The 23,510-nt window shown below is 38.8% G+C and overlaps 1 protein-coding gene across 1 annotated transcript in view; it reads left to right on the top strand.

The window, feature by feature from the left end:
* MCC (MCC regulator of Wnt signaling pathway) overlaps window positions 1–23,510 on the top strand; it is a 226,300-nt gene that overhangs the window by 139,773 nt on the left and 63,017 nt on the right. The window contains exons 4-5 of the mRNA XM_075726865.1: window positions 16,330–16,443; window positions 23,321–23,463. Of these exons, the coding sequence (XP_075582980.1) occupies window positions 16,330–16,443; window positions 23,321–23,463 (257 nt within the window). The remainder of the gene's footprint in view (window positions 1–16,329; window positions 16,444–23,320; window positions 23,464–23,510) is intronic.

Raw genomic sequence — 23,510 nt, 5'->3', positions numbered from 1 at the left:
GTATGAACTGTGCATGATCAGAGCTCAGAGAAGCAGATTATAAATTTCACTGGTTCTCTGCTCTTGAGACTGGACAAATGGGAAATCTCAGTAATGGGATTAAAGAGCACTACAAATTACATTTACAGAAATACTCTACTGGAGTTATTTGAGAAGATAAATTTGAGAATCTCATATAGTTGGTGGACAGAATCTGAGGAAACATTTCTTCCCTTCCTGCCCCTCACCTCCCTCCCTTCAAGAAATACCTGCACTTAAATTTGACTGGATGTAGATATATGGTATGTTAGGAACATGAAAAATTGCGCTAAAATTTACATATCCTTGACACCTAAACCACATTGTACATGCCATTACACTTTTGTGATTACAATTTCTTTGAAGTGGGAAGGGAACAAGAGGACTGAGGCCTGTTTTATCTCCACCATGGAAGGTTGGTGGAATACCTTTTTTATAAACTTTTTGTCTCAGTCCAGGCATTTGAAATAGCACTTTCAAAGTGTGTCCTAACAGAGGTTGACACCTTTTAACAATATACAGTGTATATCATTAGGTTTTTATTTAGAGTTGCACAGTCTGTCAAATACACCTTAGAACAAGAGAAGAAAATTACCTACTTTCCCCCTTTTTCTAGGTCAAATCCAATTTCCTCTTTGTTGTAGTGGACGTTTGGATTCCTGCTGATTAGATTGCCTTACAGTGATACTAGAGCAACTAAGTTGGCAGGAAGATACGCCATTGTGTGGCTCAAGTAACAGCAAATTCACAGTGGCATCTGTAGCTCTTTTACCCTTCCAGTTGTTGAGACTGCAAGAGTGCTTTGCAGAGTGCTTTGAGATAGGCTCAGTGACTGAAATTAAATTTTATGTGGAACGTTGAGATCACAAGGTAAGAGTTCTTTCTTCAGAAGGAAACTGTTGGCTTGCTTTTAGTTTGTTCCCCAGTCTTAACCGCCTCAGAAATTTCAACATCTGCATGGCTGGGAGAATGAGTCCCAAATACAGTCTTAGGTTCACTTAGGGAAATTGAGTAAACAGTTACGCATAGGTTTCAGAATCAGTTGTGTGATGCCAAGAGTTTGCTCCGTGAGTCCCAGGTTCTGCAGTGAGATTTCCTCCAATGTGGAAATAGTCAGGCCTCTGGTGGGATTAGAGGAAGAGTAAAAGAAACAGTGATGGTGAAAGTCTGTTGCTAGGACAGCAAGCCTTGTACCAAGCACAGAATGCTATCCTGTGATTGTTCCCAGGAGTGCGGGGAGAGTGGGAGGGGTGTGTGCATTTGGCTGATCAGGGTTTGGTTTGCACACACTGAATGGTTGCTGCTTCTACCCGGGTAGTCACTTCCAGCTTTGCTCCTTGTACTTCAGTGAGAGCTGTGTGACTTGTTTCAAGCTTGGCTATTTTTGTAATAATAGTTTCGTGTAAAACTCAGTCTGGGTTCACCTAATGACAAATGCAACTTCTGAGAATAGGATGAGACACCTAAAGCATAGCTGTGTATGAAAGGTAGCCAGCAGTACTTTCTTGTGTAGGTTCTTCGAACTGGCAAAATGCTTTTATGTTACTTGAAAATGGACTGAGAAAGATGGGGGGTGCGGTTGGGAGGAGAAGGAACAAGCACCTTCTTATTGCAGAGTAAGACTATCCTTGTGAAGAATTAATGACAGCTTAATTAATGTTAGTTTTCTACGACTCGCTTTTTTAAAGAAGCTGATTTATCTTAGCAGGGGTTTAAAAGTTTGTTTTTCAATATATATTCCAAAATATTCTGGCACATGATTTAGCAGGTTAAAAAAGAAAAAAAAGAAATGACAGGTTACTTTTTAACGTTCCTGCTCTTTTCCAGCAATAACATTTTAGACACATTTTCCCTTGCTGTTGTAAATCTGATCCTTGTCACAAAGGCTTTTTTAAAATATCTGTTTATTGACTTCAATTTCTAGAAAGGGGCTTTGAGATTTTATGCTCTCTGGGGCTTAGATATCTGTGACAGCTGAGAGCGCTGCTTCTGCTGCATACTCAGCATTACAGCTGAAATAGGCAAAAATGGTGCCTGCAAACAGAGGCAATATTAATTGCTCCCTACAATTAGGTAAATAGCTGCATTGGTGCATAACAGCAGGAGGGAGAGGGTTAATGAGGGGCTAATTCCATCCTCAGAGGGACCACAGGGCTGATTGGAAACAGCTGCTGTACTGCAGGCTCTAGGCTGCACAGGGTGATGCTGTGGTGAGCCTGGCAGCTTTGGTGAAAAGAGAGAACAGGAGAAGAATGGTATGTAGGGAAGATAATAAACAACTCAGAAAACAAAGGACATAGAAAAGTATCCTAGGCCTGGATCCATGAGAGAGGAGAAATCGTAACAGGCAGGAGGAAAGGAAGGGAGACTTCAGGCTGGAATCGCAGACCAAAGGAGGAGGTGCAGCCACCTGCATGCCCTTGACCTCTCTGTGTGAATGTCAAGGCTTACAATTAAGTCAACATGGTATAGTGTAGGTGTAGCTTGGATATTAAAACAGCAAAGCTGTGTTAATGGCATGCTTAGCTGAGCTAGCTGGCGTTGTTAGAAAGTGGGGGAATGTTGCTCTGGAGGCATGCTGGGTGTATGTGGCAGTGATCCACCAGAACTGCATACTTCTGATGGCATTTGTCAAAATATGAATGAAAATGGGAGTTTGGTTCACTGATGTCAGCAACACAAGAGTCAAGTTATCCACAGCTCTGTAGAATATGAATAATTTGGGTAATTGTCATCTCTGGTACATACCACGATGTTGTCACCTGAAAGTTGGCTTTTCTCTTAATATACCTGTCATGTGCATAGACATGAGTTGTGTTCCTACTTACATACCAGTAGTTGTTATCAGTATTCATACACAAAACCTTCCAGCAGTTGCCTGTGTCTGCATTTTGAACTGATGCTTGCTTCTGTGGCTGAGGATACTTGCTAAAGCTCCAGAAGTGCTTTAACTTAGGCCGGAACCTACCCACTTCATAGAGAGGAAACTGCTAATGCCTCTCCCACTGCCTTCTCCTAAAGACAAACATTTTTTCCTGCAATTGATACAGTTAGCTGGGGGGCAGGGGGGAACCAACTTTGAACTTCTCAGCACAAAGAACCATGGAATATACCCCAGAGGTATACTTGAGAACACAAGGATTGCTTATATACAGGCTAGATTGACCCAAATGTTAATGTAGCAGAGGCCAGTGATGTAATATATGCATAGATTTAGGTTGCTGACAGCAAAAAATGGTTAGCCTTGTCAGCTGTGCAGCCAAGTACTGTCCCACAGGGCTGTAATGTGTCGAGCACCAGAACTGTAAAACTGGAGTGCTCCAAAGAAAGGCAAAAGGGAGGATCAGGAGTGAAAGAGCACCTTCTGTTAAATAGATTAGGGCATGTCAGCCTCAGATGATAGGGGAGAAATAGGGGTATATGTTTTTAGAGAGTGTTATAAATTCATGAGTGATACGAAGAAGATCAAAAGGGACAAAAGTCTTCCTTCAGGTGCAGAACATGCAAACCAATACCACATTACAAATGTGTACCCAGTCCTTAGCTTTTTCTTCAACTTCTGTGATTCACCGCTCTCAGAGGCAGGATGCTGGACTGTCATCCTGTGGTCTGGCCTGATACAGCACTTCTTAAGTATGCTCTTTGAACAAAGAAACTTACTTTACGATGGGAAAAATATGATCCTATTTTTTTTCATTGATGTTTCTTCAGTTAGATTGGAGTGATTACTGTCTCACTGTTAAAATTACGTTAAAGATAATACTTTCTAATATGTCAAGATTTTAGAGCCTACAGAAACTGTTTTTGGGAATGCAAATTAAAAATAAAATAATGCAGCAATGTAACTCTTCACCTGAATTGTGAAGTATTATGTTACACAAATGGTGAAGCCGTGGAATATGGAAAAAATAATTCCACTTTCATTCTACCAAATTATGTGAGTAGTATGCCACATGCTCTATAAATATACAAACGAGAATGCTGTATGAGTGCTCTATGAAGAATTAACACAGAATAGCGTTAGCTTTGGTATCAGCAAGCATTTGGGCCTATGTAATGTGCGGGGGGTGAAAAATAAGCCATGTGTTAAATGGATTAATGCAGTGTTGATCCTTTTCTGTCAGGACAATTAACATGAGTAAAATATTTGCCCTACTTTAAACAGATAAGGAGGTACTGTATTGTGTTCCTCTGAAGATTAATGTTCCTATATGGGCAGCAGAGAGCACAAGATTTATTTCCTGAACCTTATGTAGATTTATAGCTGTGCCAGTTACTGCTTGAAAGCTCTTTATGAGCCATGTTCACAGCGAGTCTTTTTTTGTGTATGTTAGTGAAAGTGGTTGTAATAAGGATGCAGACATTTCGAAGTGTTAAGTGGGAAGTGTGACACATGCAATGCCTTTAAATTATAAATTTTGTCTTGTCATGACCCCTGAATTTCTCTTATATATGTGTATATGTGGGCGTGCATTTGTATGATATAAACATAAAAAATGTATTTTATTAAATGCTTTAGAAGTAACTTCCTGTGCTGTCTTGACTTCCTTAGAGAATTAGTAATGTTTTTTGTGTTATTATTTGATGATTTAAAGCAAAGAAAATTACACTCAAGGAGAGAATGACAATCTCATGGGATGTGCACTTTCCATGGAACTGTGCTCTGGACTCATAAATATCTATGCGACTCCTGTTTATTTAATAGGATTGCAGGGGTGAAATATGGGGTCAAATTTGGCATTCAGAGTCTAAGATAAGGAGTGAACCTGCCTTGGGCTTGGTAGAGACAAGCATGTAATGGTGGAAATACTATGTAAGTTAATCTCAAAATGTTAGAGCAATTGCTATTTTCAATTTTTGTTTGACTGAAGCTTTCAACTTTGCTAATCATAAGCATCTGTAATTTCATTAAGTGCCATTAAATTTTGAGTGTGTGTGATTAATTGTCCAGTAGGCACTCTAAAACATTTAAATCTTAACGTCTATTCTTTTTCAGAGAAATTGCAGGGAAAAGGTCATATAAAATGAGTAGTCTTAACCAAAATACGTAGTAGTCTGGTTAGAAAATGGCTTTTCCATTTGCAGAAATTTTTGACGTTTGAGAAAATTGTTAGGCACTTTTTCCTGACAAACAAGGGATTTTTTTTTGTCAGTTGAAAAAGAAAATAGAGGCATCCTCACTTGAAGAACTAAAGCTCGTCTGTCAAGTCCCTGCATCTGAACAGATACAAAAGAACAAAAATGAGCTTGCTGTGGGAGGATGGGTTATGCGAAACAGATTTAATCTTGTATTAGGATTTGCCAGACACCTTTTCCCACCCATGAGTTGTGCAGACAGAGTTGTGAGCTGGACTGAAATTCTAACCATTACATTTGTGAATAACGCTTAGTTTGATTAGCTTCAGGTTGTTATTACTGGCTGCTTGTACCTTTGAATTACTTCTGATGCTATCTTTACAAATTGCTATCACCAGTTGACTCAAATGTTCTAGTATGGTTTTGTCATGCTACAGACACTTGATTCCCTGCAAATTTTACAGCTACTTGCTTTTGTATTTGGAGAAGCCTACTAAATAAATGGCTGAAAAAGTATGAAGCCACTTGAACAAAATGCTGTAAATGACACTATGGACAAAGATACTGTGTTGGATTATTAGTCCAGTGCACAACAAAAGAAAGTATTTCTCCTGAATAGAATAATATATGCAGGTATTACTGAAATACTAAAAAAAACTATCTACATAAATTCCTATTCAGTAAACAGATTGAAGTGTGCCAGCTGTGCAGACTTGTCTGTGCTGGTGCAACTCATAACAAACATTTATCAATGTTTATTTTGACCTTTTCTGTTGTTTGTGCACTGGCAATTCTGTTGCTTAAAATATAAGCCACATAGTCACTCGAAAAGAAAAATACATTCATGCAACTGAATTTGTTTCAAAAAGTCTGGTTCATGAGTGGTATATGTCTGTGCTGTCTGCTTCCTCCTAAAGGTAGTTGACATCAGGAAGGAGTTTGAGGCATCGTGCAGAAATCTTACATAAGGTTTTCTGATGGTTAGCACCAGACGTGAACATGCAAATGGCTGGTATCAACTGGAAGATGACAAGTTGGTGGAGGGCATGTTCAGTTTCTCAGTCCTCTGACTCACTGCTTCGGTGTCACAGGAAAGAACCTAGTGGTTTTCACTACTGCAAATATTTTTCCATGGTTTTCCAGGAAGAGGAGGAGGTTTTAAGTGGAATTCTTCAATAAAAAATTCATTTCAAATGAGTTATACCGTAGAGAACAAGAACTTACTTGGGTAGACTTATGGACTGTTTTTAGAAGGAAGGGAGTTTACTAGGATAGAACATAGAAATTGTGCTTGAGATTTTTCTTTATTTAACATGCTTTCATCAAGAATCGAGGTTAGTTGTTTATCTAAATATAAAAACCCAGATAACTAGTTACTGATGTACTAAAACCCAGCTAAGCAGGTGCTTTTTAAGCTTTTGCTGTTGCAAACAAACTCCTCTAACAGTGGTGCTGTAACTCTCTTTTTCAACCTTTTCTTTGTAACATACTAATTTTTAAAGCTGATTCTTCACAGAGACTTATCAGGCCTGTTTTTTGCAACAGTCATTTTCTATCCAATTTGTTAAAATTATAGTTTCAGTAGTAACATCCAGTGCAGTGGGAAGACTCAACAGGCAGTCAGTTGCCAGTTTGCCATCCATTTGCAAAGCTTTTGATAAAATCTGTCAGCCTTTCCCTGGTGTATTGACTGGGTAATAAGAAAAAGGAGGCAATGAAAGATTCAGGACTTGCAAAGTCTGGAAATGCCAAAATGCATTGGATGTTGCTTATGAGTGAAATACAACTTTTACAAGGGTTTATGGCATGTAGCTAGAGAGAAATTGTGGAAGCTTCCTGCAGGAACTGAAGTTACAGTAGCATAGGTGATTTTCCTGCCTAGGGATTTGTATTAAGTTTGAAGAAGTTAATTGCCCTTGAGCAAATTGCGCATCCAGTTTTAAACAGGTTGGCTGGTAAAGATTGCTGGACAAAAGAACTGAGATCTGCCTAAAACGGCAAGTCTGACCTAGGGGACAGTCGCTTGTGCTAAGAATTGACCTGCAATAGTGAGACACTGACCTGGGAATGTAGCATGGACAAGTCTGAGATTTACAGCCAAGAGTGTAAAGCTGGGTGATACTTAGTAAACCATGTACAACTTGAGTCTTGTTTATCATGTTATCTTTCTAAAAAAAATTTAAAAACCACTACTTTCTTGTAAGCTGGGAGGTCACTGGAGACCTCAACTTGTTCTCTGCTTGTTTTCCACTCACCCTGGAGAATGTGTAACTGGTGACTGCAATTACAGGTGCAGGGGGTTCTGGGGGGAGCGGCCATCAGAAGCCCTATGAAGAGGGGGTGGCTGGTGGCCTGAGGTTGAAGAAGCAGGGAGGGGTATCTGAAGGTCTCAGAGATGCAGCTAACCTTGGAACAATCAAGTAATTAACTGAACTGAATGTATTTTGGTAAGCAAGCACATGTTCATCCAGGGAATTTTGCTGCCACAACTGTAAAGTTGTTTACCTGCTTTTGAAAATTGCTTCAGAGCTGTAGTTTTGGAAGCTACATGGTGGACATTCTAACAAAGCACTTTAGGGCATGAGCTGACTCAGGAAAGCTGGGAAGATGTTTTCTTTCTATGAATTCCAAACAATTGGACAAGTACATTCTTGGGGGATTAGCTGATGGGTTTGGTGGGGTTTTTTTCTTTTTTTTTTTCATCAGATTTTGGCTTATGACGGAAACAGAGTGCTGGATGTGGTGGATCACTGATTTGACTTGGCAAGACAAATTTTGTTTCTCTAAATTTATGGTGACAGCAGATCATGTGGGTCATGCTGGAGACAGAGATCCTTGTATCACTGTAAGTACAGCTTTGTTGCTAGTCCACAGTCTTACCTTTGGAAATCAGAAATAATTTTCTGGTTGAGAAGTTTTGAAAAGAGCACAAGAACCATGGGATGCTTTTAAAAATAATTACTAAATTAGCATAATAAGTAGTATCTGATTTTTAAGTGGCTCTTGAATGGTGATCTCTGTTTTGAAAGATCTGGATTGTTTTCAGGCAGAAGAGACTGAAGTTGAAGGAGCAAGTTAAGGTGATACAAAAAATAGTGGGGCTATTGGAAAACAAGTCAACATGGATGAGCTTACACCCTGTCTGTGACGTTGTATCCAGCACTAGAATGTGGGTCACCTTAATGCTAAATGCAGAGGATTGAGTGAGGTGCGTTCTTGGGGTTAGTTTTCCGCTCCTTTCTTTCCTGAGGGTTGAATGGTATGCCCATCACCTCAGTGGTGGTCCTTGCAAACTGGAAAGGAACAGAGAAAAGGATTTTGGCATCCTGAGATTTACAAGGGGTAAGGACCTGCACTGAACCTCACTGTTTTTCTCCCTTCTCAGCTCATTTCTCTAGTAGTGTTGGGCAGAAGGGGAGATAGAAAAAAATAGGTCTGTTTCCTCTTTCCATCAATTTAGTGATAAAAACAGAGACATAATTTGCCATACTTAAATTATACTGAGAATAATTGTAAGGAGGGTAGGAAAGCTAAATAAGTTCACGGAAGTGGGATCAAATCCTGCTTAGTATGGACATATCGAGCCCTCCCTAGCTCATAATGGTGTATTAATATAATTTTTTTTATTTTTACTTAAAGAAGGGCTGTGTTTGCAAACAGTGTGTTGAGACTGAGTTGAAATGAAGACAGCATTTTGTCCTAAGCATGGTCTCCCCACCACCCAATTTCCATCCCTTGCATTACTGTTACTTTGCTCCCTCACTGGGAGTGGAAGTGGCAACAGGTTCCGCCATTGGCAGGCAAAAGCAAGGCTGAGCCTTCATACCTGGTGCAAAAGCCAGGTAAGAGGCTATTGGTGTGGGCATGTGAGCTGTCCTGACATGGGACAGTTAAGGTTCTTAAGAACCCCAAAAGAGTAAACTTCGGAAAGTGTAGTTGTTTTGTGCAATCTCCAGATTCAGGTGTTTGTCTCTTTTGGTACTTTTAGGTCTCATTTTTAGGCTTTTCTTCTCATGTCACCTAAAATTTTCATTTTCCATGAAGGTGTAAACATCTGTTGTAATAGAAGTAGAGCCATTAGTCTAGCCCTGAGGCACACTCAGAATTACAAATTAGCACCATGATCCATTCATCAAGTGTGAATTGTCAGATTAATTTTTCAAAGGAAGATCTTTTCCATGATTACTTTTTTTTTTTTTTTTAATATGTTCTAAAACGGATCCTATTCACTGGAATAGCATTAGAATACTTGTTCTGTGACAGTTTTTGAACAATCTTGTAGTGTGTTTTCTTTATCAAACACTTTTTACTGTGATTAAGGTAGGAGTTTTTTGTTTGTTTTAAGAAATGGTTTGAAATATTCAGAAGTGCCTGCAAATGTTAATTTCCAGTTAAAAGAAATATCTCAGTTGAAATTTTTTATAAATAATGCAAACAGATTGAACACATCTTCTACAGATTTTCCAAATTAAAACAAAGTATGTCTTACAAATACTTGGTCTTTGTTTTTCTAGAATTTGGATGGCTCTATCCTGGCTTGTGTTGGCACGTTATTTGTTTAGTATTGCACAAGCATGCAAAGTACTGTCTGATGTCTAATATGACAATAATTGCTTCAGCAACATAGTCACGAAATGTCCTTTTTGTATGTCACTCTAAAAATTTGCAGGCTTTTTATTAGCACGTAACAGTTGTTTCAAACATATAGTTTCAGGGCATGTTTGTAGGCACATCCAACAATTCGGTGTTACCACTTTTTTAGTCATTCTGACTTTGCCTTAGGTAATTATTTAAAGGGCAATTGACTGTGGTATTTCAGGACTATGCTCTATAGATCATACAACTGAAATTGTCTAGGGAATATCAAGCTCTCCTGTCACTGCTTCTGGGAGATGGTTGTTCTTTTAAGTTTTTCCACTCCATCTTGTCAGTACATTCACAGAAATGGACTTGATTACATTTATTTCATCACTTGCACCATAAAAATGCACCTTTCATGGAGCGTAGCCAGGAAAAGGTGGCATGAAAATTGTGTAGGACTGAGAAGAAAAATGGTTGAGAGTAGCTACACATCTATATAATGATCACTTCAAGTAAGTGTACTATTTGCAAGTAGTGCTGATCTGTGCTCCTGATAAAATGTAAACTTGACAACGCCTTTGAGTTTTTATGTACAGCAAATGTCTGCAACACAAGTTTTGTATCTAACTTCTCTCTTAGAAAGTTTTTTAAGCTTTGCCTAGATTTTCCTTTGTTTTGAAAAATGTTTTAAGATGTTTCTTCGTTGTGTGGACCTGTGCTATAATTTCTTTAGCATTTTTTTTCTGTTTTAACTGTTGTACCTTTATTTCATGTCTGAAGTATATCTGCCATGTGTTAGCATGACAGTTTCTCATTCACCTCAGCAGATGAGTGCCAGCCTTGTCTAAGCTTTTCCTGGGCTAACCCTGATCTTGTTCTCTACTGCCATTAATGGAAGTTAGCAATGCACAGCACAGCACTAAGATTCCTCAAGTCAAAGTCCAGGCAAGGTTTTATTGTTCTGTGTCTTAAAATGTGTTTTTCATTATGAACTTACATTACCAAGCTTTTTCTTTCCTTGACAGCAATTCTAGGTTTTAGTCATATTTCTCTCTTTCCCTTGAAGAAGAGTGTCAGAAAATACAATGTATAGGCATTTGTTGTTGTTTTACCCTTTCTGCAGTTTGATCTAGGATTCTGACTGTATTTTCCGTGCTATCCTCTACACTTCCCATCTTACAAAGCAGCTTGGGTTTTCAAATCCAGTGTAGTGTCCAGTGTCATTTGATAACAAAAAAACTGGGGAGGTTTTCAGAGATGAGGCAGTGTTCTGAATACTTGATCAGGTGTGATGAACTGACCGCAATCCCCATTCCCTTCTCCTGTGCTGCTCAGGGGAAGGAGGTAGAGAAAATCGGGAGTGAAGTTGAGTCCAGGAAGAAGGGAGGGCTGGGGGGAAGGTGGTTTAAGGTTTGGTTTTATTTTTCTTCACCCTACTCAGTTTCGATTGGTAATAAATTAAACTGATTTTCCCCAAGTCAAGTCTCTTTTGCCTGCAACAGTAATTGCTGAGTGATGTCCCTGTCCTTATTTCGACCCATGAGCTTTTCATTATATTTTCTCTCCTGTGTTCAGTTGAGAAGGGGAATGATAGAGCGGCTTTGGTGGGCACTTGGCATCCAGCCAGGGTCAAACCACCGCTCCCAGTCTTGCTAGGAGGGCATCCATGGGTTGGAGCCAGCTCAAGCCCGTTGCTCCCTTTAAAATTCTTTTGCTAGTTTTCTGTTTTTTACACATTACATTGTACTGAGCCACATACATACCTTCCCCTTGTTGGCCTGGCTAACTTGGGGAGACAGTCACACTGTTAATGAACATAGGGAGAAACCTTTATACCACCAGCTGATCCACTCAGCTGTTGACAGCTGTTTATCTAAAACAAAAGCCACCCTCAGGTCCCCTTGGTGTTGAGATCAAGTCAGCTTCTTTACAACAGCTGTTGTCAGTAAAACCCTGCATTATTGCCTGAGCTTCACGGGCACATAGCCCTGGCCCGTCTCCTCTGAGCCTTCTTCCATGGTATGAATTTACCAGTCAGTCACAGAGGACACACATAGAAGAAATGAATTGGTTTTTTGGTGTTTGGCTGCTTTGTATTGTTAGATGGGTTGGTATCTCCTTACCATGATCTTGATGCTTTTATGGCTCCCTTGTTATGTCAGAGGTTACATTTCTGAACATCTATTCCCAAGCTGATGTGCAGCAGTACTGTAGCCAACAAAGGCAGGAAACAAGATGAAAAAGGTAAGACCAGTTATTTAATTTCACAGAGAAGTGTGTGCTTAGGTCCTTTTTGTGATTTCTCTGTTGAAAATGGCAAGTATATGCAGTGAGTACAACTGGGTTTAGCAATATGGCTTAATTAGTCTGGTTCCAGGCTGAGGAAAAGACAAATGTGGGTCAGACTGAGTGATGAGGATCACAGTTCACAATGGCAGGGAAAAATGCTGAGTATAAGAGTAATTGTACTGCTTTGCAGTGCTTTAATTTTAACCTACCATTTTTTCAGCACCCTCCTTCATTGCCCTTTGCATCTTTCTCTTGTTTTGTTCATGCCCTCAGAACACTTCCAGCAATATGTACTACAGACATGTCAGTAGTCCCCTGCTTCCTTGGCGTTCAGTTCATATTACTATCCCATCCGCTTCCATATTCTTTTCATTGCAAAATTCTTAAGAAACCTGACTGCCAGCAAATTATCATTTTTAATTGTACCTGCATAGAATATTTCACAAAGCCCAGCACCAGAAGCAGTGTTTAAAGCACTACATCATTAAATCATGCCTACAGTGTTGTATGAGATGTTTGTAGAAGCAGGTATAATGGGGAAGAGACTGCAGTCATAAAGGAGGCTGCAAGAGAGGTCAGGAGGTTGCTTTTCCTAATCTTGTGCTTATTTTTTTAAAAATTATTGTATCTTTCAAAACTTAGCTGTACAGTGGTTTGCATTTTAAAGACAGCATGCTATGCACAGTTTGTTACCGTATCTTAATAATACTATATGATAAAATTGTTACTATATATTTAATACACAAAAACCTGGCAGGATATATTGGGTATAAAATGTGGTGTATATATGTTTCAGTAACCCACCTGCTGTTGTTCTTGCAGAAAATTTCATAGAAATTGTAGCTTCTAAGTTAAGAGATGTGACGCATTTTTTATTAATACCGTGCATCTAATTTCTTCTCTGAAAGAATTCGTATTTCCTTGGATGTAGAAGAGAGGTAGAGATGGTAGAGAAGCAAGTTGGTTGGCTTGTCTGATCCATTTTCAATCATTGCTCTCACATGTGTTGACCTTGCCTGTCCTGTTGACAGTTTGGGTGCATCAGCATTGCATAGTGGGTTTTTTCCTGGTGGAATTCAGTAGTAGCTGTACTAGATCAGTATAAAGTTTATGAACAGTACAGGTTGTCGATGAACTGTTTTCTCTGTATGAAGTAGTTCTGTGTGGGAGCTGTTGCTTAAAGGTTGAGACCAGTATGTGGTACAAACAGAAATCTTTGTGGTGTCTGTATTAATTTTTACAAACTATGGAGTTTTTGATCTGTTTCATAATCTTGTGTTATTAAGAGGCAGCCCACCTTGAACTATAAATGTCTGTTATGAATGTTAGTGATAGTAATTCTGCCTTGTCTATTACTGTTTGCTGAGGGGAGAAAAAAAGCAGTATGCCATATGGTTACCTCAATTCTCCTCTCTCTCTCTCTCAGTTGTCGTATCCCGTAGTGATTCAGTGCTGCAGAGTTACAGTCCTGACTGACCTGCTGCCTTCCAGCTGAGATTTTTAAATGGAATCTTTCCAACTTTAATACTTTGGATTATTAAATTTGAATTCTACATGTGAGCTTTTTTTTCCCAGAATGACCTTTTTGTTGACTGTAGCTCTTTGCTCAGATGTTTCCTTGTTTGTGTTACAACATCCAAAAATCCATGTTCCAGTTCCCACCCTGCTGTGTGCTATACAAACACACTGGGAAGCATGGTCTGTGGGAATGCTCACACCTTAAAGGAAGATGCAGCAATACTTTGTAACACCTTTTTTAAGGAACTGGGAGGAGAGCTTGGCTCTGCCAAGAATACACATCTACATTAGCTGTGTTTACCTTATTGTGTATTGCAGCGGTGGCTGGAGGCACCACTTGCATATGACTTACTGCTGTGTGCAGTGGGTAGGTACATGAAACTGAGGAGTATCCCAAGCAGCCCTCCTCTGTGTATGACAACTTCCTCTTATCTAGTCTGCCCTTTCAATAACTTACTTTTTTTTTTTTATTGTTTGATTCGTACTTGGAAACTGGACTGGTCCAATTTATGAAAGCAAAGGATAATTTTGGATAGTAAAAGATGCAACAAACTTTCCTTGTAATTAGTAAAGAAATCCTTTGGTTGCTTGGAGAAGAGAAACCCTATATTGAACTGGGAGACTGATGTAACTCGCGTCTTGGATACCCTTGTTTAGCAGGAGCAGCCAGGCCATGCAGTGGTGTTGCTATAAAACTAGACACAACTCATGCTGTTTCTTACCCAGTTTGGGGTGTGCTAGGGGACATGAAGAAGAGCTGAGCTGACTGCAGTGTGGGAAGAGGACAAAGATAAATCCATAGGAAGTCTGCCTTGTTAGTTCCACTGTTCAGAGAACAAGTTGTTTTTCATTGAGATTTTTGAATTAGCGGTGTCCTTTTATATTACAGCACCATGTGTATGGACATTATTGGTCTGGTATTTAATTAAAACCACAGCTGGTGATCATTTAATTATACTGTACGAAAGGCAATGCTACTTACTTGACTATGTAGCGTTGTTTTATTCGATTTAGAGAATTGTAGCCATCTTTTCATGTATTATTTGAAAGCTGTGGTGAAGAGTACAAGATCTGATGAACAAACTGGTGAGCTTCATTGCAACACTTCTCCTCTGTTAAGGGAATAAGGTGAAACAGTGGCTTATAAATTCCCTGGCCTTCCTGAAAATTGGAAGTCAATTATGAACAGATGGGTACAATTAGTCTGGTTCTTGTTTCTCCACACTGTAAACCCAGTGCATAGTTTCCTGTGGTAGGAAGGAAGGCCTTCTGCTGAAGGCCAAGAATACTTAAAGATATTCAGGGTGTTTCTGGGTTTATTAAGAGATTTCGGTGTACATACTTGAAAGAAGCTATGTAGCATATGCCCGTAGCAGGCCTGAATTACTGGTTTTTCACTTGAAAAATGAGGCTGCCTCAAGAATCTTAAACCTACTGCAACATAAAATTTGTATGTGTATATTTGTACTGAAATGAATAACTGCATGTAAGACATTTTTGCAGCTGACATAATAAAAATGCTTTTGACAGAACTTAGAAATGAGGATGTCCACAGCTTCTAGCATAACTAGTTACACTGCACTTAAAACTGCAGAATTCACATCTAAAAATCTTATAAAATTATGTTCTCTGTCTTGAAGCCAGAGGTGGCCTTTTCTATAACAATGGGAATACTGTATGTGAAGGAGCTGTTGCCGAATGATCTAGTCTCTACGCTGTCATACAGCTACTTTCACACGTCAGTATGTGAAAACACCTATGGTTTTGCTGGCTACCAGTATTGTAAGGGTAAAACTGATTCCAAAATAAGATTCATTAGCAGATTGACTGGAAACGGAACAAGAAAAATAACTTAAAAGTGACCCTCCCAATAAAATGTCAGAGTAAAGGACTGAAACTAGCTGGAGGACTAGAAACAGGGTTTGTGTTTCAGTCTGAATCTTGGCAGCAGAGCAGTGTTTGCTGTGTTACTTGGTCCAGTGTGAAAGGTCACTTTTGTTTTCTCACCCAGTACAACTTGGAGTTGTTTCTTTACTACTACAAAGAAAGTCTTCAGTACTAGTGGCTAGTTTTCCTCCTGGACTTTTGAGTTGTAGTTGTCAATACTGAGTGTTGAATTCTAGCTGGTGCCTTCAGTGTAACAATGAATGGGATATTTAAGGGCAAGAAGAGTGTGAATACGTTACAAGTATAGAATTCTTTTAAGAATTGTTCTTGATTTCTAAGTTACGTAGCTAACGTAATTTAGATGATGTTAGTTATCCTAGTCTGCTCTGTATTTCCACATGCTATCAGTTAAATGTAGAATGCATCTTTCATCAAAGGGATCTACTGCAGAAAGGAAAACAGTTCAGGTTCTTCATGTGTGGCTTCAGCAGATTAGAATCATTGAAACTCACTGACGTGGGACCAAGGAGAACAACAACTACAAAGCAGTAGCTCAAAGTGGAGTAATCCTTAGCTGCAAAATAAAACCAAATCCTATGCATGGAGTTAACTGCCTTCACCAAACCGATAACCTCTATATGTCTGAAGGCATCAAAACATGATACACCTTCTTTTATAATACAAATCGGAGTCAACATTTAATGTAAGGTTTTATAACACAAGACTCAAGCTACTTCCTATTAAACTAACATTAGAACTAATCTACACAATTTCCAGCTGAATTATACTTCATTGTATTTATCCTTATAATGTGTTTTCTGATGAATAAATTTGTGTGTATTAACTACTGCAGAAAGCCACAGATATTGTAGCTGCTGTATGATACTATGTCTTCATTCAAATGCTATTGCTACATGGCTTGTGTATTAGTTAATTTGTTTCTTTCCTTTTGTCTTCTAGCTTCATTTAGCAGCCCTGGCTTCATTAAAGGGAGATATAGCGGAGCTTAATAAACGTCTACAACAAACAGAAAGGGAGCGTGACCTGTTGGAAAAGAAATTGGCAAAAGCACAGGTGAGCAATAGTTCAAGATTCTGAAGATGGTCCTTGGTTTTGTGTTGTCCTTGTTCTTCAGAGAGGAATATGGTATGTGGGGAGAGGATAAAGTATCTGAACAATGTCACAAGTGAAAAGAATTTTAAGACTGCAAGAAACATAGTTGCTGTGGGTTTTAAGTTTTATGTGCTGATGACATTCTTCTAAAATATATCAAGAAAGAATTAGATTAGTTTTGTTTTGAAGCCAATATATATGGCGAATGCTTTTAGATATTTTAGAATATAAAAATTGCAGCATACTCGCAGTGGATTAGGTAACTGATTGCAGAGCCTTCCACTCCTGGGTCAGATTCAAACACAGCACAAATTAACACTGATCAAATGCTATTGCCAATTGGCAGTGCTTTGATGGTATATGATAAATGATTTGTGATCTCAGTGTAGCTTCTAGTAAGCCAGTTTGTATGTATCTGTTGTGGAAAACACAGTCAGTGGAAAGCCAAGGGATTAAATAAGAATAAGGTCTGAACTCCAATTCTTTCTCAGCTCTTAAAAAAATAAATCTTTTCAGATCAAGATAAATGTAAAGAGGCAAATGCAAACAGGGAAAACTGAACTGTTCTTAATATTTCTCTGTTCTTTGTTTTCAGATACTGTCATTCTGGCAAATACCTTTTATAAGTACTTTACATTTCAAAACTTATTTCAAAACATATATTCATTTATACTTGCATAGAAACAGTCAAGGCATTTTGTCCTGTAAAGTATAGCATCTTTTTTGTTGCCCAGAGAGGTTGTGGAATCTCCAACCTTGGAAGTACTCAAGCCACCTGGACCTGGTCTTGGCCAGCCTACTCCAGGTGACCCTCCTTGAGCTGGGTAAGGGGTTGGATGAATAACCTCTAGAGGACCCTGTCAACCTCAGCCTTTCTGTGATTTTGTGAATTTAGAGTCTTCGGTATTCAGTGCATTTTGGTAGGGGCTTGCATCTGTGTGTTACTTAAACTCAAGCCAAATGTAGATTAAGCGGTCTAGATTTTAAGGCTCTCACTTCAGTCCTCCAACCGTATTCTGGCCCTTGCCCAGATTCCCTGATGTTTTTTCAGCTACTGTTAAGGTTTGGGGGCTTGTAAGTGATACTGTTATTGCAGACTATCGGTGCAACATCCAGAAATAAAAAACAGTTTCATGTTTTTATTCTCCTCGATAAGTGAGCCAGAGCCATGCTGGGAGTTAACATTGTTCATCAGCTGTAATCCTGAGAGCCTTTTCTAATTTCTACTGCAGTCTGAGATAGAGTCCTCTTTCTGACATACAGTTTGATACGAGGCTGCATTTGACAATCATTAAACAGTCAGATGGATCCGCTGTATCCAAATAATCCACATCATTCTGCATGACTACAATGACTTCGTTGTCATTTATAACTCTGCAGGGTCTTGTGCTAACCACAAGTTTTTATTACTGTTTTAGTTTTATTTCCAGATCTTTGTTTAAAAATATATCTGTCATCCTTCAGCCAATGAAGAGCGCCTTGTAGGTGCTCCTGCACAGTAATGAATGCCCATTGATGGTGACTGGGATTAAGGATCAGTCCTTAATCCCAATTAACATGTGCTCTGTTAACATGAGATTGTTCAGTGTTTTCTTTGATCGGTTACCAATTACGCACATGTATGTAGTGCTCAGTTGGTAATGCTGAGGGTTTTTACATGATCTTGGGCTGTGTGCTTTTGAACACAAGTGTAGTGAGGACTGCTACCCGAACTGTGAATAACACAAAATCAGAATATCTGAAAGCTAGTAGGCTGGCTAGCTTTCAGGTAAAAAAAATCACTTTTTGATGAACAATTTCTGTAAAATCTTAGTGTTTTAGCTCTCTTCAATTTTTTCTTTTAAAAAAAACCTCAAGTGGATAGAATCTTTTTGGGGTGTGTATTAAATAAAATACAATCTTTTGTAAGGAGTAAGCCATTAAACAAACACAACTCATATATTGAATGTGTTGGCTATGTTTATGTACTGAGGCAGACTCTGGTAAAACCAGTTTACCTTTTCTTCTTTTTCTAACTGCATCACCTTCAAGTAGATGCTCCACTTCACATAATTTTTTGAACTTTTCCTCCCACTCCACAGAGATTCATCCAAATTTGTATCATGTCATAGCATTTTTCCTCTACAACCTCTGTCTAATGCATTTCTTCCTCACTAATGTGAATCAGAGGTTCAGAAGGCATAAATTAAATAAGAGGTGTTTGAGGTTCTGCGTAACCATATTCAGATGCTAGTGGGTCAGTATTAAATCTCTGTTCTGCATCTGGACTATACTTAAAAAGGCAGCACATGTTTCATTTCAGCTGGCACAGTAAATGCTCTCTGGAACAAATAGCTCTTGAAACACATTTTTTGTAATACCTTTCCTATCATTTCATGAGGCATGTGAGACACTTTGGAAGAAAGGATTAGTGATTTGCAGAGGGAAGGTGATTTGGGGAACCACAGTTCAAGTAATAGATGACAAATGGTGAAGAAAGAAAGTTGGATAGCCTGTGCTTAAAATTTTGTAAAAGGACGTAATTGATTACTGGTTGTCGTATCCTGCTTATTTCCAAAACTGCAGTCTGTGGAGACCTGCTATAGCATTTGCGTACACCCTTCTATTATTTCTGTAAGACAGCAGTTCTCCTTGTCTCTATGTTTGTATTGGTGTACAATGTGGCAACAGAGTGATCTCTTGAATGAAATTTGCTGTAAAGTACTGGTCAACCACAACTAATGTCTTCTTCCAAAAATCTTTCTGTGGTTGTGAGAAGAAAAGTAGTGCTTTCTGCTGGCTCTGTCTGGCATGGTATCCTGTCTTTGGTAATGATAAATAGTGGATGTCTGAAGGGAGAGCATAAGAAACGCATGTAGAGAGTTGTCCTCCTTCATACTCCCCCACCTTTCTGCCAACATCTGTGAGCAGGAGGCTACATCACATTTAATAGTCCTCTGTGGTCCTATCCTCCATGGATTTATCTAATCTTCTTTCTAATCCGTCTACATTCTTGGCATTTCCTACATCCTGTGACATTGAGTTCTGCAGTTTTATGATAGAATATGGGATTTAATAGCATGCTGAACATTTCAGCAAATACAACAAGAACAGACAATCCACTTACAACATCTTTCATATCATTTCATCTCCTTTCACAGGTCAGTCCTGCTCTCTCATTCTTTGTGCTTTGTAATTTGGGGATTTTGTAATAGCTCTAGATACAGGGTAACAAAGACTGTGCTGCATCATTCTGTATCTCGTATCACACAGCAGTAAGTCCCATTACTGCAGCAGTAGTTCTTTACCATCCTCTCAATTATTCAGAATATAGGGAGGGACAGCAGAATTTCGGTATAAGAATAAAACCAACACTCTGTAGGCATATAAGAACATGTGAACTTCACAGGAAGGCTTCAGCTTCTCATTTAACAAATTAACTTGAGATAGAAATGCATGGTGTTCAGATGAACATTGAAATGACTTGTTCTGTTGTGTGATGTCCTTACCTGACATGGATACGTCCTGTGTACTTGTATTCTTCTTCCACATCAAGTATACACAGAATGTACCACCAAACAATTCATTCTGGCCATGCATGTTTTTGTGATTGAGGATTTGGCGCGATGGACTTGTGTTTATACTTAAAATTAGATTAATGGATTGCCACTTTAAAATCTGCCACTCCTCTTAAATTAAAATACTGTATTAGTTGAGCAAAGCTCCTGTGAGCCTGTTAGGCAGGTTTATCATTGTGGTTCGTTCAGGTGATGACTTGTATTCTTGGTGAACAATGCCATAGCCAGTGTTTGTCTCTGCAGGACCTGAGGCACTGGGGGATCTCGTAGCAGGCACTGCTGCTGGTGGTTCTTTTTTTGTCCTCTGACTGAACACTGCAAATTTAACATGAAGGTTTGCACTGATAGGATTTCGTGCGCTAGGAATTTGTGTACATTAGTAGGCGGTAGAATTATGTGTTGAGACAATATCCTTGGGTTAAAATACTTTCTGTTATCATCGTTCTCCCTCATACTCTTCTTGCTCTTGTGGTTGTTTCCCAGCATCAAGAGCTCAGACAAAGGTATTTCCAGGCATTGTTAATTTATACTGTAATTGAAATAACCTTTTCAGTCTGTACCAAAAACCAGCCAAGGGTCACTTACACTGAGAACCGTGCTGGAAACTTCTCTTCGGACCTCAACAATTGCTCATCTTTTGCAGCCTCTCAGTGGATTATCCCTCTGTTTGCTTTCTTGGGGAATTAGAGCTCTTCATGGTTTTGATCAGAACTTAAGTATGAGGCTAGAAGAGGGATGAGGAAAAGGATGGAAGGTATTTATCTTAAAAAGTTTGTGTGACTGACATGCAAATCAATTGTAAGAGCTGATTGTGTAGACCTTGGAAAGAAAGGCAGATCATTGTTCTGAGGCTCAAAGGACACAGAAACTAAAGAGGATGATGAACAGGTGTAGTGCCCCAGAAGAAAACTTTAGCAATGGGTACCAAAACATGCATTTGTTTCTTTTCCCTTTTAAGCTTTGAGATGAATGTGCCATAATAAGGAGCAATCCTGTATAACCAGAAGAATTTTCCATTGCTGCAATTTGGGATTCATACTGAATTATGTTTCCATTGTTTGGATGCTTTTGCCTTTTTTAGTTGAGACTTGTCATGGCTGACCAGAACTTACGAGATGTAAATCTGTACCCACCTCCGAGGCACAGCAGTCCTTCTTAGCATCATGTCCTGTCTTTCACAGAGGTTTCCTTTCTGCCTTTTCTGGTTACATTTGCCCAAGACAATCCAAGAGCCCTTTAAAAAATCAATTGTGAAGCTGTTGTCTTATATTGCCAGACTGCTGGTTGTTCACAGAGTATGTCTGTCACTAAATGATGGTTATCCTGAAAAATGGTGACTGAGAAATGGCTGGAGAAAACAGAAAGCAAGTCTGGTAATGTGGCTAAGGTCCATTAGCAAGAGTCCATATATCTTCAGTCAAGATAAACAAATTCTGCTTTTCAGTGCACAGCTTAGAAAGACAAAAATTGTTGTGATAGGGTTTTTATTTATTGTCTGAAAATAATTATTGCACACTCCATCTGAAACGTCCTTTTGGTTTAAAAAAAAAACCAGTGCACATACTTGATTGATCTGGACAATGCTTAGGTGGCATTTGTGGGTATCAGTGTGTGTCAGAGGAAATTTAGGTTTAAAAAGGCAGAATAAGCAACACTCTTTATTGCATTTAAATCTGTTCTAAAGCTTTTGTTAAACATTTTCTCTGTGTTATTTCTGCACTTTGAAAGCCATGGTAGGTCTTCAGCCAGATACAATGTCAAGATATGGAAATGTGAGAAATAAATTGTGGAATGATCCTACAGTAAAGAGTCATTATAATATACATGTATAACTATGTCAGTTGCCAACATGAAGTCTTAAAAGCCAAGTGAACATTATCAGTCTTCTAAAATGTGACCTTTTGCTCTCCTCTTCAGTGTGAAGATATGGTCTGTTTGTCTCAGTGTAGGTGAAAGTGCTTTTGACTCCAGCAGGAGTAAGAAACTACTTTGTTGTAGTCTGTGGAAGGGTGCTCTAATGTCTGGGCTACCTTCCAATGTGCATATTCCTGGAACTTAAAAATACTGAAATAAATGTCACTTAAAATTTAAAAGAAAAATGTTATTGAAGTTCAATGTAGATTTTAGTTTTCAAGCAGCCTGTTACATAGATGATGTTCACAACCTGTGAATGTGAGTGGCCAAAAAATATGAGGGCAAACTATGAAATTCTGGCTTACCTGCTAGTTTGGGTATAATTTTTGTATTTATGATACAAAGGGTTGAGGGAGTTACCTCTGTGTAGAGTGTTTATTTGATTTGAAAAAAAAAGTTTTGAAGCAGCAGTGTTGGAGGACCTTATACATATTACTGTAAGTGGTAGCCTTTAGAAATGCTACTAGGATCTTACATTGCAGGTCTTCAGTTAATGAGTGTGGGTTTTATACTGTCAGTTGACTTGTGAATTTTCTTTTATTTGCAGCATAGTACATACCATTCTGTGGTTGCAAGGAAGCTTGACTGTTTCCTGCAGGGGTCAGAAGCGAAAAGTTAGAAGTCTTGCTCTTTCCAGCCACTACCAAGCATAACTTCAATCAGCGTGCACTGTTGGATTGTAATTGCAGTAGATTGTAATTGTTTGCTGTAATTGAAGTAGAGTGTTTGCTGGCGTGAAGAGTAAGCCAGAGAGGCTGGATTTAAAATTCTATTGGAGAGCAAAAGGAGGATTTTGTGATACGTATAAAAAACAAGCAGCCATGTGGCCTTTTAATTGTTCAAATAATAAGCATTTTACTGTAGAGGATGAAAATAATAAAAAGTATGCTATGTTATCTTTAAAGGCTAATAAAAACAAATACTAGAGAAGAAGTCGTAACCTCAGTGTCTGGTTATTTTTCTTTGTAATAATGTGATCTCTGCCTTAGGACTTGTTCTAATTCAGACCACGTTGGGAAGATCCTTGAAGTTTCATGATGTATCATGAATCTCTCAGATTCAAAGATGAGATATTTACAGCTATTTTGAGTTGCAAATGGTGTTTTTTGTTCAAGCAGGAAGGGCAACTTCTGCCCTGTAGAAAAAAATAATAGTAAAAGTACACTGCATAGTCTTTCAGGTCCTAAAATCTTGTAATTACATACCTTTGTGTACCTGTCAATATTTTGCAATTGTCCTTTTCTCTTGCTAAGGCACTGTTGGTTTGATGAGTAAGAAAACCATTAATGGTGTGCACTTTTGCCTTGTATCTGATCTCTATGCAGTTATTCATAAGTCCCTTTCTGTTCCTTGCTTCTCTGCTTTAGTGTGAACAATCCCACCTAATGAGAGAGCACGAAGACGTGCAGGAGCGAACAACACTACGCTACGAGGAACGAATCACAGAGTTGCACAGTATCATTGCCGAATTAAATAAGAAAATTGATCGACTACAGGGAACAACAATAAGGTACAGCAACTTCCTGGAAATTCTGGGCCAATACAAGAATGGTGCAA

This window comes from Pelecanus crispus, chromosome Z (genome assembly GCF_030463565.1).
Source record: "Pelecanus crispus isolate bPelCri1 chromosome Z, bPelCri1.pri, whole genome shotgun sequence".
Taxonomy (NCBI): Eukaryota; Metazoa; Chordata; class Aves; order Pelecaniformes; family Pelecanidae; genus Pelecanus; species Pelecanus crispus.
Note: the sequence above shows the minus strand (reverse complement) of the source record. Positions and strands in the feature narration are given on the sequence as shown.